Below are 17,584 nucleotides of genomic sequence, written 5' to 3'. Positions count from 1 at the left end.
GGTCAGAAGCGGTCCCACGCAGCCCAGGGCACCACCCTATCTGTTCCTGCCCACCCTGCCAGTCCCAGGCTGCCAGTCCAGGATGGGGCAGCCCAGGGCGGGCGCCCAAGAAAATTGATAAACAAGTGAAGGATAGGCAGATGGTTGTGACCCACTTCCAATGTGGTACTGGGAGATCCAAAACTGGGCTTCCAAGCTCCACTTCAGTCATGGAGTTGTGGGGGTGTGAGTTCAGGCTCAAAGAAGTAACATACAATTTCTTTTGGGGGACATCCTATCCGAAACCCAACAGACAGGAAGCAGTCAGAGCACAGTGGGGAAAGGCACTTTATTAAGTAAGCTTTGGCCAAGCCCCGGCCGGGAGAAGCCCATCCTGGGGCACCCGGATGGGGTGGGAGCAGCCCTGCCGGGGGCCTATAAATATGTCTCCTCAGGCCACTGGAGTCGCCCCTAGGATTCCCAGGCGTGTGGGGTGGTGGGAGGCCATCAAAACCAGCTCGACAGCTGAGGGGTCAGGGCTGGGGAGGCTGGGGCTGGGAGAGCATGTTGGGGGAAGGGGGGGACAGCCAAACCCCATGAGGAGCAGAGACCAGCCCTCCTCCCCAGGCTCTGGTCAACCAGATGCCCTGGAGCTCAGCTGTGGAAGCAGCCTCTGGCTAGGGTGGTGGAAGGAAGCCTCCAGCCAGAGGCGCCAGGCCCTGGCCAGTAAGAGGCAGCCAGGGCGGAAGTGCTTCTGGCCTCAGCCAAGGCACTCTGGGCCAGTAAGAGCTGTTCTCTAGGCAGAACCCTCAGGTCCTTAGCCTTTGAGACCCGGGCTGGTGCGAGCCCTCCGCAGCTAGGCCATGGGAAGGGAGGGGCCAGCGAAGCGTCTGTCAGGCCTTGGCCACTGGAATGGGCTTCCTGCCCGAACACAGGGCCCCATTCGGGAGGGCCCCTGAGCCTGCGCCAGTGAGAACGCAGGCTCCCGCCAGGCGCTCCGGGCTGAGCCCCGGCGGGAGACGCTGGGCGGCGCGGGATGCGGGGTGTCAAGCAGCGCTGCTAAGCCAGGGAAGCTGCAGGCACGGCCGGGCAGCCCTACTACAGGGTGGGTGCGCCTGCCCGGCCTGGCTCGCCCACCACCTCCCGGCTCTTCTTGCGCGGCGGCTTCTGGATGGGGGTCTTCTTTCGAGGGGTATCGGTTCCAGGAGCGCCAGCCGCCGCCTTCTCCGGCCCTGGGGCCTCAGGAGCAGGGGGCGCGCGCGCCGGCGAGGCAGGAGGCACCGAGCGCTTGGCCTTTTGCGGCGGCGCGGGCTTCTCTCGGGGGACCTGCGTGCCTAAGGCCCCCTCGGCGCGGCCTAGGCTGCGAGTCTTATCACGTAGCTCGGCGGCCAGCATGGAGGCGGCCTCGGGCGCGCTGCGCGGGGGACCGCCAGCGTCCGTTGGCTCTGGGAGGCCGGGGCCGCGGCCCCGTGCCCGAGCCCGGGGCGGCGAGGGCGAGGCGAGGGCCGGCCCCTCCTCAGCCAGCCCCGGGTGCCGCGGCGTCGGGTCGCGGGCCCTGGGGCTGCCGGGCTCCTCTGGCCGCGCTGATGTGTCGCTGGGCGTCCGTTTTCTCTTGCTGGGGCTGGGCGCGGCCTCGGGGCCCGCGGGGAGCGGCGAGGGCGCACGGGCCGCGGCGGCGGCGCCGTGCTTGCCATGGATCCAGGACACCTTGGGCTTGGTGGCGGGGTCGGGTGGCGGCGGCTTCCTGCGCTCGGGCGATGGCGAAAGCGACAAGCCTCGGGCCTCGCCCCGGACCCGGGCCGGCCGGGCCTCGCGCCGGGCCACGCGCGCATACAGCGCCCCTCCCGGCCCGTCCCCGCTTGACGCCGACCGCTCACTGTCGGAGGACGCAGGGAGGGGCGTCGCCTCCTCCGCGGGCGCCGGCGTGGCCACCGGCGCAGGGGACTGCGCCAGCGTCTCAGCGGAGGCAGGGGCGGTGGGGGCCTCTGCGTCCTGGCTCTCCGTTGCCGCCTCTGACAAGGGAAGAACAGGCGGTCACCGCCTCTGGAAAGAGCTGGACCCTCCCGCCTCCAGGAGCAAACCCTTGCTTCCTCCTCCCCGCCCCAGCTGGCACCCAGTCGCCCTGGCATCCAGACAGACCTGGCACATTCACTGCACTAACCACAACTTAGCTCAGAGCCCCAAAGCCTAGGGCTGGGGTGGAGGGGCATGATTCCTGGGCTGGAATCCCAATCTCTGCTTGGCCTCTCACCCCTGCCCCAGCACATCCCTGGCCTGGGAGGCCACCATCACCAGATTTGACCTTCCATCCAGTATCCTTCTTTAAGATAAAGGCTTTCTAAGGCTCCAAGGGAGTCACCTGCCCAAGCTCCCCCAGGATGGTCAGGGGAGGAGTGAGGCCAGAAGCCCAGCCAGGAAGGCTCTGTCCTGAGATCTGTGAGCCAAGTCTTTAGGTGCAAGTGCTCCCCCACATCCTGAAGACCCCCATTTCCTGTCTCCTCTGCCACTTCCTCCCTGGGCCCAGAACCTTCTCTCTGCCCAGTCTCCCAAGAAGTGAACCTGGGCTGTTGGCTTCTTCCCCAGACCCTGCCACAGTCTGGTGCTGGGCAGCACAGAGGTCTGTTCTGCAGCCTCAGCCACGAGTCCACTCCCCAAGAACAGTGTCACCAGCTCTTCCTCCCAATGCTGCCTGGCCCTTGGAGCACAGAGATAGTTCAGCTGGAGCCTTTCCCTGGGCAGGAGCAAGGCCCAAGCAGAGGGATACTCACCCTCGTGGGGAACGCAGTACACAGGGCCTTCATCCATGGTGTCAAAGGAGGAAAAGGAGGCCCGGGAGGACCATGATGGCGAGGGCTGCTCCAGCCCGGAGGGTGGCTCCAGGAAGCTGCAGTTGAGTGTGTTATCCAGGTCGTGATGGGCCACTGGGGAAGGAGGGAGGCACAGCTGCCAGGGGCCCAGCAGCCCTTCTGCTCCGAATGATGGAGTGACCTAAACCAGCCCTACCCTAAGATGGTGGATGAGACAGGCTATTCAGCAGGCAGAGTGACACCAGGTCAACACAGGAGAATGGGCAGAGGTGAACCCGATAAAGAGAAAGAGAGGGAACAGGGTACTCAAAAGTGTAAGCTGGTATGTGCGGCCAGGGAGCTGACCAAGGTTGGAAAGGAAAACAACGCCTAGCTAGGAGAGGTTGCAGGGCCTCCAAGCATGCTTAAATCCCTGCCTTGCATCATTTTTTATGCAGTGGTGAGGCCATCCTTTGGCTCGACCCATTTGAGCAAGCTGCACCCCAGGCATGACCTCCACAGATGTAGACCCACAATGGGGAAACCCAGAGGCTGGCTGGCTGTCCCCCTCTCACAAACAGGAGGTGGAGTCCAGCCCCTACAGCTGTGAACACAGATTCTGCTCTGCCCAATGGACCCAGAAGTTTCCTCAGCTGTCTCCATCTTCATTTCCCCACCCCCCTCAGCTTTGGAAACAAGTGGGAAAGATGCAGAGAGAGCCCACCTCGTGTGGTGTGTGAGTACAGAAAGGCACAGAGAAGCACCGTCCATGCCCCATCCTGAGGTAGGGTGGGGGCTGAGGGACCAGCCTTCCTTTCTTCCAGGAGAGACCCAGTGTACAGCCACAGTCCGGGCAGGGGCAGGTCTTCTTGCGGCAGGCATTCCCATGCACAGGTACCCGGTCCACCCTCAGCCCCCACTAGGACTAACAGTGTACTCCCTCCCAGAGACTGAGGGGCCGCCCACACAGACAACCCCCACCCCCGACGCAACTGCTCACACTCACCGAGACAGGGCCCACACCTGCCTGCACACCTAGGACTCCTTCTTCCTCCATAGGTTCCCTGACATCCCCATTCCCTCGTTCTTTCAGGTCCCCCAAGTCGACATAAAAATCCTCGCATTTCCCATCCGAACCCTGTCACACCCATTTCCCAAAAGCCTCCCCGCCGTCATCCTTACCTACGACTTTGGGCAGCTTCTGCCTGCGGAGCGGGATCCGGGGCAACTTCATGCTGATGCGGCTGAAGCGCCCGCACAGGCGCTGCGGCGCCTTCTTTCTCCCAAACGTGAGCTCCCTGCGGGGGCGGTGTCCTGAGCCAAGGGGCGTGGCCTGCCGGGCCAGGGGGCGGGGCGAGCCCGCGGAGCCGCACCTCGGGGCGGGGCCTGAGCAGAGGGGCGGGACCTACGGCCAGAGGAGCCTGGCGGGGAGCCTAACTTCAGGGAGGGCGGGGCCTGAGCTAACGAAGGGCGGGGCCACCCGGGGGCAGGGCCGGGGAACCGCGCACTGCGCAGCAGACCCCACGCCTCGGGAACCGGGAGAGGGCGGGACCGCGAAGCCTTACCCGCGCGCCGGGTCCTTGCCGCGGCAGGCGCAGCAGCAGCCGAGCAGCGAAAGCAGCAGGCCGAGGAGCAGGGCGAGCAGCGCTCCTGCACCCATCACGCCCTTGCGCTGGTTGGTCTCTGTTGGAGGCACAGGGTCAGCGCGGTGCCAGCAGCCCCCGCGACCCCGCCGAGTCGCCCCTTCCCACTCACCGAGGCGGCAGGCACCGGTGACCGGGTCGCAAGAGTCCTCGTGGCAGCTGCAGGCCTGGGCGCAGTCCACGCCGTGGAGTCCCGGTGGGCACGTCAGGTTACAGCTGCGGGGGTGCGAGATCAAGGGTATGGGAATGCTGTGCAGCCCTCGGTGACGCCTCCAGCCCTCGCCCCCAGCAAACAAGCCCCGGCCTGGGGTTCTCTCTCTGGCTCCAGTCTCTAGAGACTGCAGTTCACCCCCACCTTCAGTACACCCTGGGCACTCAATGTTTTGGAAACGAATATGTGCATTTTTCTGGGTCTTACTCTTGTGTTGGGGAAAGAGGGGCTACCAGACTAGACCCTTGGCTGTACGTGGAGGTCCCTACTCATTCCACATCAGCTAGAGGTCACATCGGCCCTGCAGTCCTCAGGAGCCCACTGACCACAGGCTGACCTGGTTACCAGATCCCGCTGGAGCACCAGCTCCAGCCCAGGGCAGGAAACTTTCCCAAAGAGCTGAAGTATGGGGGCCAAGGCTGAGCAGCCAAGCCTAGGTCTCTCCCAGTCAGCCAATGCAGCAGCACCTGGGGTCTGGCTGGAGCCCCGAGTCAAATACAGTCCCCTCAAATCCCTTGGGTCCCCAGGCACTCACTGGGGCCCGTGGACGCCCGGGCTGCACAGACAACGTCCCGACTGGAAGTCGCAGTGGCCGCTGCCACAGTCGGCGCACACGAACGCGCAGTCCTCGCCGTAAGTGCCATTGCTGCACTTGGTCTCACACCTTGGAAGCGGGGAGGGGGCGTCAGCGGAAACAGGGCAAAGGAACCCAAACCCCACAGAGCTCTCCGCGGAGGGCAATTGGGAAAGGCCGGCTGGGGGCTGCGTGGCTGGAGCCGATATGCATACGAGTTGCTCACCGGTCACCGATCCAGCCCGCGTTGCAGCGCGTGCACTTGCCAGTGACGTGGTTGCAGGAGTGTCCATCGCGACACGGCGGGCAGCGATGGCCGCAGCCTTCGCCGTAGAAGCCAGTGGAGCACGGCTGGTCGCATTTGGTGCCGTTCCAGCCGGGCTCGCAAGTCAGGCAGCGGCCCTCCGCCACCGTGCATGGCTGCTGGCCCTTACACTGACCGCATCTGGAGAAGGGGCGAGAGAGGTCGGGGACCTGGTTGCCTCACCCCAATCCCGTCGGCCGCCTGGCCGTCCTCTTCCCCCTCACCGGCTGGGCCCCGCGCTTACCGGCGGCGGCAGCCCAGGCCGTAGAAGCCAGCAGGGCACGGCTCGCGGCAGTACTTGCCCCGGTAGCCGGGCTCACACGAGCACGTGCCGTCCACCGGGTGGCAGCGGCCACGGAAGCACTGGCAATAGCGCTCGCAGCGCGCGCCGAACGTGCGCTCGCGGCACTGGCAGCGGCCGCTTTGTTGCTCGCACGGCGACGAGTTGCAGGCGCACTGATTGTTGCAGCTGCGGCCCCACCAGCCTGAGTGGCACAGGCACGCGCCCGTCTGTGGGTCGCAGCGCGACGTGGCACTGCAGTAGCACGCGCTGGCGCACTGTGCGCCCCACCAGCCAGGCTCGCAGCGACACGCGCCGCTCCGCGGATGGCACGCGCCGTGCTGGCACTGGCACGCATGCTCGCAGCGTGCGCCCCAGCGCCGCGCGTGACACGTACACTGTCCCGTCACGTCCTCGCACTGCCCGTGCGGGTGGCAAACACACAGCTCCTTGCAGTCGGGACCCCAGAACTGGCGCGGGCACTCTGCAGGGCGAGCAGAGAGGGTGGGAGACCCAGGGACTCGCGAGGGGGAGGGGACCCAGCCTGAACCTGCCGGCGCCCCGCCTCCCAGCCGGATCCTACTCCCGGATGAGACCCCGCCCACCCCAAGGCACCGCCCATCCATGGGATCCCGCCCCAATGCCCAGCTCTAGCCTGGATCCATGCTCACTGGTGTCGCAGTTGGCCCCGAAGTAGCCATGGCGGCAGCGGCACTCGCCCGGCCGCACGCACACCTCGTTCTCCGAGCACGTGGAGTTGCCTTCGCACACCGCTGCGAACGAGAGAGGCCTGAGCTGCGGCGAGTCCTGCCCTCACGCTATCCCCTCCTCATCCTGCCCCGCAACCCCTTGCCCAGGTGAGCCCCACTCACCGATCCCACACTCGTCCCCTTGCTGCCTCCAGCCGATGCAGCAAGTGAGCTCCTGGGAGCTGCAGGCAAAGAGAGGGCGTCTGAGCCCCAAGCCCCAATCCTAGTACTCGCTAGACCCCCAGCAACCTCCACCTGGCCCTAGGGAGGTGGTTATCAAGGCCCTGCTGTGTGTCTGGCACTGTTGTGGCTTCGGGAGACTGGAAGTCAATAAGCCACAAATTCCTGGAAAGCCGACACCAGGAGGCCGCAGAGGGCAGATTACCTCCAAGAACTTCCCAGTTCCCTCTGTCTACATGGGGTCCTGCCACTCCTGATCCCTCCAACACCTCTGTACCTTCCTACCCCATCCACTAGGCCTGAGAAAAGACCCCAAGTGTCCCAGGAGGGGCAGCAGTGAGGTGGGGGTGGGGCAAAGGACCCTAAGCCTCCAGGACTTGCTCATGCCGGAGATCTAGGCCATCCCTGGGGGTGGGGGCCTGGCCACATAGTGTCAGGGATCCAGATATGACATGACCTGGACATCGCCAGGACTGGCTGTGTGGGTGGACACATCTGGATTCCTGGTTGGAACCAAGCACCAAGGCGGATGGGCAGCCTGTGAACGAGGTGGGTTTGGACACGGAGGAGTGTCCCCTTGGGAAGGGCAGGGCACACCCAGGGAGTCCAGGGTGAGACTAGGGCCGGAGGAAGGCAATATTAGAACGTCTATTTATACTGTTATAGAACCTTGTCGAATTTTATTCGGCTTTACAAGATATACGATGTTACCTCAGTAGGAGGCAAAAACTTGATAACTGTCCCATATTGGGTGGTGCAGCCTCCCATGCCCCAGGCTGACAGGATGTGTGGGGACCAAGATTTGCCTGCCCTGCCCAAGTGAAGCCAGGGCCACTGGCGAGGGCCAAGAGGGTGGAGGGGGGTTGTGCCCAGGCTGCAGCACAAAGGAGGCTGAGAAGGAACAGACATTCATTAAGGCTGCGGGTGTGCAGGGTCCCAGCAGACCTAGAACTTCAGCCACAAGCACACAGCCACCGGGGAGAAGGTTCTTCAAAGCATGCGACTCTACAGAACCGGGATGTGGAGGTGGGAGGAGGCCTGCGGTCCCTACTGGGATGGGACGTCCTGAGGAAGACTGCAGCTGCCCCATATCATGTAGAAGATGCCCTCCCAACCTTCCTGCCACACCCTGGATGGGGCCCCAGGGCCCCAGGGGAGCCCCCTCTCCTGGAAAGGACTTTTCTCCTTCCGGCCAAAGATATAGGACCTGGAGAAAAGGACCCGTTAAGATTCTGAACTTCAGGGAGTGGGCCAGCTGATTTTCCACAATTAAAATGAAACCAGAGATGGGAACACGGAGCAGTCCTTGTTTTCCTGGCCCCCATTACCTCCACACCCCTAGCCTGCCCTGGGGCTCCGAGGTGTCCATCTTTAGGGAGACCCAGGTCCAAGGCCCCATCACCCTCCTGCCTCTTCTGCCTGACTGAACCCGTGTCTCTTGATGGAGACCTCTGGCCATCCCTCCTGTGGGCAGTCTCACCAGAGGGCCAGCTGGGATGGCCTGAGAGCACTGACAACCTTCTATCCTGGCCGGCCTGGGCCACACTAAGCTAGATTTAATGCCTGGGTCTGCCACTTGCTGTGTGACCTTAGGCACAGAGTTTAACTTCTCTGAGCCCCTGCCTCTTTATCTGCAGAATAGGACCCATAGGTTTGGCAGGAGGATTAAGAGAGCCAAACTGTGCCCAGCATTTGGCATAAGCTAAGAGCACTGCCAAGGCTGAAGAGGCGCCTGGAAAGCCCTGGAGCTCACCTGGTCCCCTGGCATGGCCAGCACCCAGGCTCCATTCAACAGGCCTAATTTTCCCACCACCCACCCCGGCAGGACAGAGCCCATGTGGGTTCACCAAGAATAGAAGGACGAGTCTGTGGGACCTTTCCTTCTGGGACAGCTGGCAGACAAGGCCAGGCTGGTGAGCCCCTTCTCCCAGATCTTATGAAACTGAGATGAAGAGAAAGGTGGCCAGGTGCTGGGACAGTTCCTATACTTGGGCGAGACCTGGGGAGCCAATCCACAGCCAGGCCCAGGCCCCTCAGTAAGCAGACTGTGCAGCAGACATCCCTCCATAGATCACAGTTACTGCAAATGAAGCTGTGGTGATTTAACCGTGAGTGATCTTGATCCCACCCAAGCCACCGGAGCAAATCTCCCCAAGATCCCTGCCTGCTCACTGTGCCCACGGCTGTGGCTGTCCGTTTTCTCCCCAGTCCAGCCAGGAGGCTCCTCTGTCACCACAGCCCCTGGGACTCTGTGTCTGTGCCTCTGGACATCCCTTCTCTGGTTTCTGCACACACACCCCCCCCACAACAGTCCACTCTAGGTCCCTTGGGAAGAACTGGAGGGGGCCCCTCCTCCCCACCAGCCTTCTCCCACCCTGAGTCTTCCCATCTCAGGGCAAGGCCCATCCTTCCAGGCTCTCTCACAGAGCAGATCCATCCAGAAACACGGCCGGCTCCACCTTCCAAACTGGATCTGGGATGGGACCGGCCACTTCTCCCCAGCCCCACCCAGCCCTGCTCTAGACTGGTGAGAGCCACCCCCCTCCACCTCAATGATCCCACCTTCTGCCCTCCTGTTCCCAGTCCATCTGCCACCTGGCAGTCAACCCAGGTCAGGTCCCACCCTTCTCTGTGCAAAACCCCCAGGGGTTCTCAGGGGCCCTCAGACAAAAAGCCCTAGTCCTCACCAGGCGGCAGACATCCTGCCACCCACCCACCCACCCTCACCCTGGCCTCTGTTCCACCTTCCGGCCCAGCTCTGCCCAGCCCCCAGGCCCTCTGCACTCAGAGCCTCACCATGGACACTACAGGGCTCTGCCTTCTCTCCCACGGGCCTCTCTCATTCATCACCTCTCCTTGGGTCTCCCGCAGTCACCCTAAAGGAAACAGCACACCCAGCTGCAAATCTCCCCAGCCCTTCCTTGCTCCATGTCAGATGACTTGCTGTAAAGTCTCCTCCACACAGACAGCTGTACCCCTCACCAGCCACGGTCCTGCACATAGTAATGTGGTGGGATCTTACTGACTGAGAGCAGGCTTCCCTCCCTGGTCCTCCTGCCACAGGGGCGAAGGGAACCTCGAGTGTGAGCCTTACAAGGCCCAGCCTTGGGAAGGTAATGAAAGAGATGACCATTAACCAGCTCCACCCAGGGTCACAATCAGCCATCCACCCTCTCCCGCATGAGGTGGGTACCACCACCAACCTCAGTTGACAGAGGTGGAGACAGGCTCAGAGAGGTTAAGCCATTTGCCCAAGGCTACTCAGATGGGGAAAGGTGACACCAGCATCTGAAACCCAGCCCAGACTCCAGGCTACGGGAACAGACCGCCTCGTGGGGAGGTCTCCGGAGAGGGGGAGTGGGAGCAGGCTCCCGACCGCTCCAGGCTGCCATCGGATCCCCCAGCATGGACCCCCACAGGGAAGGAGGGGCCTAGGCGGTAGGACAGGGCCGCTGGCGATCGTGCCCTCCCCCTCTCCAGGCAGCCCCGCCCGCCTCCGCCACTGCATTCCTGGGGCCGGGGAGGCCCGGGAGGCCCGGGAGGCGGCGGCGGCGTCGATGTGAAGCAGATGGCGGGCCAGGCCGGCCCCCGCCCGGAGGCGGAGCTCGCAGCGGGGAGGGGTCTGCGCGCCTCGGGATCTGAGCTTGGAAACCCCGCGCGGCCCCTCACAGCCCCTTGTCTGCGGCGACCGCCCTGCCCCCGGACGCGGCCCCCTGGGCTCTGCGGCCCAGGGCGTCCCTACTGCACCCGCTAGGAGCCGGTGGCTGCCCCTCCAGCTTCCTGTCCACCCGGCGCCCCCGGCACAGGTCAAGGCACCCCCACACACAGGCTTCTTGCCCCCGCGTGGAGATGCCCTTGACCTCGAAATGGCCTCTTAAAGGGGCCCACCAGGTCCTCCGACCCCTGCGTCCACTCCTGGGTCTTGGCCTGTGCTCTTCGCCCTCTGCGCAGAGTCCTGGGCCTGCCGCCCTCGGGCAAGGCCTGTCCCCTCCTGTTCCACACGCTTCCCCAGTCAGCTCCTTGGGGCGCCCCACCTCGGCGCCGCCCCTCCCACACCTGGTATTCCTACCCGGGAGGTCCACATCCTCCCGATGCCGGCGCCGGCGCAGGGCATTGTCTTTTCGATCCCTGCTTCTGGTCCACTCTGAGCGCAGCCTTCTCGATGCCCACCTCCGTTACTACCTTCCTCCCACCCGAGCCCGCTCCTCCTAAGACTGTTCTGTCCTTCCGAGTCTCGCCTGCCTTAAGTCCTCCTCGGCTCCCTTCTTTCAGGAGCGCCGCTCCATCTCCCCTGGACCCTCACCGTCCCTTCATCCTGGCTCTAGCCACACTCGTGTGCCTGGGCTCCTGAGCATGCCATGCCATGCCATGGGCTTGAAATGCCCTTCCTGACTTATGGCCTTCACTGCCCGGCCCAAGGGTCCCTTTTTCTGGGTCTAAAATCTCGGACACCCTGTGTCAGCCCTCCGAGCGCCCACAGTCCTCCGCTTTCCCTTCGCTGTCTCCTCGTCCGGTGTATCCTCGGACGCACCGTCGTGGCCCGGCGCCCTAGCTCGGCCTGGAGCGGAGCCGGTGTCGGCGAGGCCCGCCAGAGAGGCCCGCGCGTTTGGCGCAGAGAGGTCCCGGGCGCCCCCTCCCCCCGGTCCTGGGCGTCCCCTTCGGCTCCCTTCCCCAGCCCGGCCGGCTCCTACCCGGGCGCGCGGCACACGTTGCGGCCGCGCGGGCTCAGCTCCTGGGGCGCCGCGGGGCCGGGCAACAGCCAGAGCAACAGTAGCAGCGGTGGCGGCGGCAGCAACCGCGGCGGCGGCCCCCCGGCTCCCCGGCGCCGCGCCGGCCCGGCCCCCCGGGGCCCTGCGCCCTCCATGCGGCGCGGGGCAGGCGCGGGGCGGGCGCGGGTGCGGCCGCAAGCGAGAGCGGCCGGAAGCGGAGTGCGCGGCCGGGCGGGGGGCGGCAGGAGGGGCGCCGGGCCGGGCAGGAAATTCCACATCGGCTCCCTGATCCCGGGCCAGCCGCGGCCGGCCAGGCGGCAGCGCCCGCCCCGCGCGCCAGACCCCACCCTCTGGCCGCGCCGCCGCCCCTCCGCACGGCCCCCGCCCCCACGCGGCCGCGCGCAAACTTGGGGGCAAACTTGGAAGGGGCCCGCCCGGGGAATCCCCGACCGCCGCTCGTGTCCCTCCCCTCCCCAGACACCCACCCCAGAAGCGGCCCCTGCGCGCTCCCTGCGAGGCCAGGCCAGGGACGGGAAGGAGGTGGGGACGAGGCGCGACGCACCGAAGCTCCCTCGGCGCCCCCGCCAGCAGCGCCTCAGAACGGCCAGGTCAAGGCTGCAAGCCGGCCTCTGCCCACCCGCACCCCCCAGAGGCCTGCCTAGTACCCGGCTGTGCCATCAGTGCAATCAAAGCCTGCAAGCTACGGCGGGCCGGATGCTCGAGGCCTATGGGTAGACTCGGTCTGGACCAGAGGCCTGAGTAGGAGGTTGGGGAGCATAGGGATGGACTGGAGAGAATGGCACCCCCGTGGGCTCCGACGAGAGAAAGTGGAGGTGAAGGCAGGTCAGGGAGACTAATGGAAGTGGCAGGACCGCCCTGGGACTGAGACCCTACAGCTCTTGTCAAGGTGTGGAGAAGGGCTGGGGACCTGACAGGGATTCCGTCGGTTTCAGGAGGTCACCAAAGGAAAAGTCCAGAAGGTGGAGTCAGGGCTGGAAGCATGGGCGCTACTACATCAGGAGGGTGCGCGGCAGCACAGAGCAGAGCAGGGGCAGCAGAGAAGGGGACAGGGAGGAGAAGGAACCCCAGGCCAGGAAGCAGAGGGGAAGCAGGGACGGCAGGTAAGCCAGGGGATGGAACAGAAAGCTAGCAGCTGGGTCCTAGCAGTGATGAGCTGGGCTTCTGGGGACTTGAGAGTTGGCAGAAGGGCCTGGGCAAGGAGGGGCACCTGCCTTCTCCCAGGGAGCAGGCTGCATGCAGACCCCTGAGGGGACGGTGGTGTCCTGCCTCAGGTACCTGGATAGCCCATTTGGGAGGGTGGAATAAGGGCCACTAAAAGGTCCAAGGCTGTGGGCACCACCAGGCTGGAAGAAGGTGGGCTGGGGAGGAGCAGGGTAGGGGCCTTCCACCATTAGGTCCCCTCTCTGAGCCATGCTGGTCCAGGAGGGAGGCAGAAGTTGGGGAAGGTGGCCGGGGAAGCTGCACCCATGTGGTCACGAATGCAAACACTTCCGTGGGACAAGTAAACAGACCAAGCACTTCTGGGCAGTTCCGTCTGGGCATGGCCTTGATCTCAGCAGTGCCCTTCCCTATGTAGGGGCCCCTCCCACAGAACCCCCATTGGCTGCCACAACAGAAGCCAGCAGAGGTCCATGTGGCTGCACTGTCCACCCAGCTGCCTGCTTGAGAAGCACTCGCCTCAGCTGGCCGGTTCATGCACAAACCCCATCATCTCCTCCCACCAGCTGCCTCCCACCCCAAATTCCCAGCTTTTTGGAGGGGCACCACCAGGACTTCCTGATGCTGCATCTCTACCCAGCCCCATCTGTGAGCCACCTATGTCTGGCTGCTCCCACCGCCCACAGGACAATACTGTCTCTAGCCTCATCTCAGACCCAGAGCCCCCTGCACCTGCCCCATCACAGCTGACCCCCACTTGCTGGCAAGTTCAGGTGTTGAGGGGCAGGCCCAAGTCCACATCCCTGGCCTGGTGCCAGGTGAACACCAGGATGAGGAGGCTGTGGTTTCATGGGCACCCACACAACTGACCAGCACGCAGGCAAACTGTGGGAGCCAGGAGCCTGGGTTAACCAGTTCTAGCCAGGATGGCTTCCAGGAGGAGGACTTTGCAGAGGGCTGAGCCATGAGGGACGGTTGAGTGCCAGGGCCTGAGAGCCTGCCATGCCGGTGAGCCTACTGCCCAGTCCCAGGGCAGGAGCTGCTTGTGGTGGGTAAATGCTAGGCTGGACAGAGGCAGGGCCAGGTGCTACTCGGCCCCTTCTGGGCTCATGTCTACCCTACCCCATGCTCTCTCTGTAGGGCCTCACAGACCCTCCCCTCCTCCCCTGCAGACCAGGGGTCTCTTGCAAAGCTGTGACTTGGGGGAGATGGCACCAGCAAGCTCAGACACACTGGGGATGGAGGGGGTAGACTTATTTGGTCCTCCTCCTCCCCAGGAACCTCTGGGGACCTCAGGAACTGCTACCCTGGCCTGCAGGGTGGTGGCAGAGACAGGAAGTGCTGGGTCCCTACTCCAGGCTCGCATCCTTGCATCTCACCCTTGGAAGCAGGAGAATGACACTCGAGAAGTGGCCATCCTGTCCCATTGGAAGGACCACCAGGGTCAACCCTGGGTTGCACTTGAAGTATAAGTGCATGAAGTCCCGTGGGATTAGGGAATAGGGTACCTGGACCCAAAGGCAGCAATCACCTGATGACCGCCTCAACCCTACACTACAGGAGTCCAGAGTGGTGCCTGTGTGCCCTTCCTTCCTCCTCCCGAGGGGCGCACACTGCCCCTCTGCCCCCTTCCAGGACCAGGCACCAGGAGCAGGCACTGGGCAAAGCAGGGCAGAGAAGATGGAGCCTCCCAGAGAGGAGAGCCCTGGGGCTTCATCCCTGCACTCCATCTTGGGCCTGGGGGCCTGCAAGGTAGGAGGACTTGGTGGGAGAGGGTGGAAGCATGGGATCCCACCTGTAGGAATTGTAGGAATGCTGTTCCCCCTCCCCGCCTCCTTAGACCGGGGAGCGGGGCAGGCCCAGGCCTGGGCAGGGTTCTCATGATGCAGTGTCTTCCCTGTACCCCCAGGTGCCAGGCTTCCCTTGGGACTGAGATGGCCACCTGGGGCCAGAGAGAAGTTGAGGCCTCATCAGGGAAGATGCTCAAGCAGGAAGACAACCACTTGTCATCAGACTGGGGCAGGTGCTGTGGTGACACCCTTCTAGCCTGGGGGTGGACTCTCAGACTCCCACCACCTCCCAGTGGCTCCAATCTGGGCTGCAGCCCTGGACAGGCTACAAAAGGAAGCGAGGCCAGGGCCAAAGGAAAACAATGCAGACCTTGTGGAAGATGATTTATTTCATTTATTGACAACATGGAGTCAGAAAAGCCCAGTTCATCTTTTCATCACTAGAACTGGCCTCAGGCCAGTGCCCCATCTTTGCTCCCCTGGGCCCCTGGGAGCACAGACCCTCGGGCCCTCAGCAGCTACACAAGTGATAGGCTCTCCCGCCCCTCCCTGCCCATGGAAGGGGCAAGATGTGCCTCGGCCCCTCGCTGGATGTCAGCCCCCAGGTCCCTTGGGAGAGAGGCACCTTCTCAAACCAGAAGGGACCAGAAGCAGGGAGCAGGGAGGCCAGGATGGCCGGTGGATACATCCTGTCCCAGCTGAAGGAGGGGAGGGCCTGGGGACTCCCTCAAAGGCTGCGGATCTCCCATCTCGAAGACTTCCCACCACCTCAGGGTGATCCACAGCCAGACCTGCAGAGCTGAGAGAACACCGCCCACCTGCCAGGGCAGGTACAAAAGCTGGGTAAGGCAGGGTGAGGGAGCCGCAGCCCCGGGTCCGCTGCCAACCCCCGACAGCTAGGCCCCTAGTCCTCGCTGGAGTTGTCGAACTCTTCCCAGTCAGACACACTCATCACCTCGGAGGCAAAGTCAGGGTCAGCCTGGCTGCGGTCAGGGGTCCCTCGGGGCGGCTCGAGGAGCAGGGAACGTGGCAGGGTGAGCACGCAGGCCGCCAGCCCTGAGATGGAGTTGTCCAGCTGGGGCCCCTCCTCCCAGCAGTCCTTCTCCACATCGTAGATGTGCACATAGCCCGTGCGGCTGCCCCGGTTGTGCGAGCGGCCGCCCAGCACGTAGATCCTGTTGTCCAGCACAGCGATGCCAGGCTCCCCATGCCCCGCTGGGAGTGGGCAGACCGACGACCACTGCCCGGTCGTGCAGCTGTAGCAGGCCACCTGCAAGGCAAGCCGGAGTAATGCTGGGCACCTGGGGGCCAGCCCTGGATGCTTGTGAAGCTGAGGGCAACTCCCCGCAAGAAGGGCTCCGGCCAGGCCAAAGCCAAGCCCCGACTTCCCCACCCCAGGCATGGGGGGTGCTTCCCAGTTTGTCTGCCAGTATTTCCCCTTGGGGTGCCAGCTCACTCCCCTCCACCCCCAGGGCTGAAGACTCAGACCCAACACCCGGGCTGGAGAGTGTTGCGGATAAAGTAAGAAAATGGGTGCCGGCTAAGGATGGCACCAAAATTCTCTTCAACGTTACCCCACACAGTAAACAAATACATGGCAAAACGATCAATCTTCTATAATCCAAGAAATGCAAAATGAAACGTCAGGAACAAACTAGCAGCTGGGGGAAGAAAAGGCACAAAGCCCAAGAAGGTACAGTGAAGCCGTCCTACTGTGCATTTGCCTGACCAGCCAGGACAGCACTGTGCAGTTAGCAAGTGCCATACAGACGCTACCTTCGGACTCCACAGTCATGGCCTGTGGTTCTGCACCTGCAGCAGTGGGAATGTCAACAAAGGAGCCCTTGGTGCTTCATGTGGTCAAAGGGACTCTGCAGGCGTACTAGGACCTGAACATCGAGGTTTTCCTGACTTTCAGGATGGACCCACCTCATCACACAGACCTTGAGAACAGAAGGGAAGGTCTGACGGGAACAGAAGGGGACAAGCTGGGCTGCTGGCATGAAAGAGGTGGGGCCTAGGATGGGACCTGGAGGCTTCTAGATGCTGAGAAGAGCTTCAGCCAACAGCCAGCAAGCAATTGGGACCTGAGTTCTGCAACCACAAGACACTGAATTCTGCTGACACCAAGTGAGCAGGACACAGACTCTCCCAGGTCTTCACAAAGGGAAGACCCTGGTGGCCCCTGGCTTTTCACCAGGTGAGACCCATAGACGTGGAACTGTTGTTCCAGTTGCTCACCTGCGGTGATCTGTCACAGCAGTAACAGAAAACCAGACACTTAGAAGCCAGTGGTTCTCCACACTGGAGGCCCCATCCGGGCGCTCCCAACTTGGTGGGGCTGAGTTCTCAGTGAGTGGTTCTCAACTCTGCAGTGAACCCAAGGCTGCACCACAAAACAGTCTACTAAAAGGAAGAAGCCCCACCTGACAATTCCTTCCTCGCCAGCCACAACTGGAAGGGAAAGGAACATCACTTACCTGGTGCACGTCCCGCCTATAGCCAGCGTCATTGTTGCTGCCCCCGACCACATACAGCTTGTCCAGGAGGGTGGCCATGCCGTGCCAGGCGCGCCGCACAGGCCCATCAGCCAGAGGGCGCCAGGTGTCGCTGCCTGGGTCATAGCAGTGGGTCTCCTTCAGGTAGTCCTCCCCGCGGCGGCCGCAGGTGATATACATCTTCCCCTGAAGTGTGGCGCCTGCATGCGCATACACCTGTGCAGCCGAGGGGAGAGGGTGGTGGGGTCAACGGTGGGGCCTGCCCAGCATCACCCCACAGTGGCCCCTCACCTTGCAGCTCCGCCCCCAGGCAGCCATCACCCAGCAGGGCCCTTCCCCATGGGGGTGATTCCAGGACCTAAAGGTCATGCTGAGCTTCTACAAGGGAGGAAGAGAATCTGTCCCCTGCACGGGGGAACCCACAGGGCACCAAAGCACTATCCTCAGAGACCCTTGGTCACCCCAGCCCTCCACACTCCCAGCGCCACCCAATCCTCCAGCCTTCAGACCCCGCTTTTGAAATCTGCTTTTTTGCAAAACAAACAAACAATAGCACATGAAGAGCACAAAAGTGAGATGCAAACTCTAAGAAAAATCTTGAAAAAAATCTAGAGTTCCCTTGTTACTGCTGTGGCTCAGGTTCCCTCGCTGGCCCGGGGACTTCCACATGCTACAAGCAGAGCCAAAAAAAAAAAAAAAAGA

General features: G+C 63.2%; 2 protein-coding genes and 1 long non-coding RNA gene across 7 annotated transcripts in view; 1 reads left to right on the top strand and 2 right to left on the bottom strand.

Moving 5' to 3' along the window:
• Window positions 1-309: 309 nt before the first annotated feature.
• Window positions 310-11,731, bottom strand: SCARF2 (scavenger receptor class F member 2). 2 transcript variants are annotated; one of them, XM_021072793.2, is made up of 11 exons: window positions 11,398-11,731; window positions 6,650-6,708; window positions 6,449-6,550; window positions 5,742-6,261; window positions 5,420-5,638; window positions 5,155-5,283; window positions 4,521-4,624; window positions 4,331-4,448; window positions 3,948-4,063; window positions 2,748-2,900; window positions 310-1,991 (listed from the first exon to the last, which is right to left on the bottom strand). In XM_021072793.2, the coding sequence occupies exons 1-11, from the start codon at window positions 11,691-11,693 to the stop codon at window positions 1,078-1,080; spliced, it is 2,730 nt and encodes a 909-aa protein (XP_020928452.2). In that variant the 5' UTR covers window positions 11,694-11,731; the 3' UTR covers window positions 310-1,077. The 2 variants fall into 2 exon arrangements, with proteins under 2 accessions (XP_020928452.2, XP_084850214.1); XM_084994088.1 differs by lacking the exon at window positions 5,742-6,261 and adding an exon at window positions 9,503-9,582 and having other exon boundaries at window positions 11,398-11,631.
• A 281-nt stretch (window positions 11,732-12,012) lies between these two features.
• LOC146396678 (uncharacterized) lies at window positions 12,013-17,582 on the top strand. The gene is made up of 3 exons (XR_014826108.1): window positions 12,013-12,322; window positions 14,155-14,346; window positions 14,504-17,582. It is a non-coding gene; the product is annotated as an uncharacterized LOC146396678 (long non-coding RNA).
• KLHL22 (kelch like family member 22) overlaps window positions 14,756-17,584 on the bottom strand; it is a 36,081-nt gene continuing 33,252 nt past the window's right edge. For all 4 annotated transcript variants that reach the window (XM_021072692.2, XM_021072689.2, XM_021072690.2 and 1 more), the window contains 2 exons: window positions 16,865-17,098; window positions 14,756-15,654 (listed from right to left, as the gene is read on the bottom strand). In XM_021072692.2, coding sequence (XP_020928351.2) covers window positions 15,289-15,654; window positions 16,865-17,098 — 600 coding nt within the window. In that variant the 3' untranslated portion in view covers window positions 14,756-15,288. The remainder of the gene's footprint in view (window positions 15,655-16,864; window positions 17,099-17,584) is intronic.

This window comes from Sus scrofa, chromosome 14 (assembly GCF_054392235.1).
Source record: "Sus scrofa isolate SSC_HxYL_T2T_F1_AM1 chromosome 14, Sscrofa_HxYL_maternal_Yorkshire_Landrace_v2.0, whole genome shotgun sequence".
NCBI lineage: Eukaryota > Metazoa > Chordata > Mammalia > Artiodactyla > Suidae > Sus > Sus scrofa.
This window is presented reverse-complemented; position numbering and strand designations above follow the sequence as displayed.

Excerpts from the sequence above, each read along its gene's own strand:
- SCARF2 (XM_021072793.2), bottom strand. The coding sequence starts at position 11,693 with ATGTGGAATTTCCTGCCCGGCCCGGCGCCCCTCCTGCCGCCCCCCGCC. Across the intron at positions 6,551-6,649 it reads AGGGGACGAGTGTGGGATCG|CGGTGTGCGAAGGCAACTCC; the intron begins GTGAGTGGGGCT and ends TCTCGTTCGCAG. Across the intron at positions 5,639-5,741 it reads GGCCTGGGCTGCCGCCGCCG|ATGCGGTCAGTGTAAGGGCC; the intron begins GTAAGCGCGGGG and ends CCCCTTCTCCAG.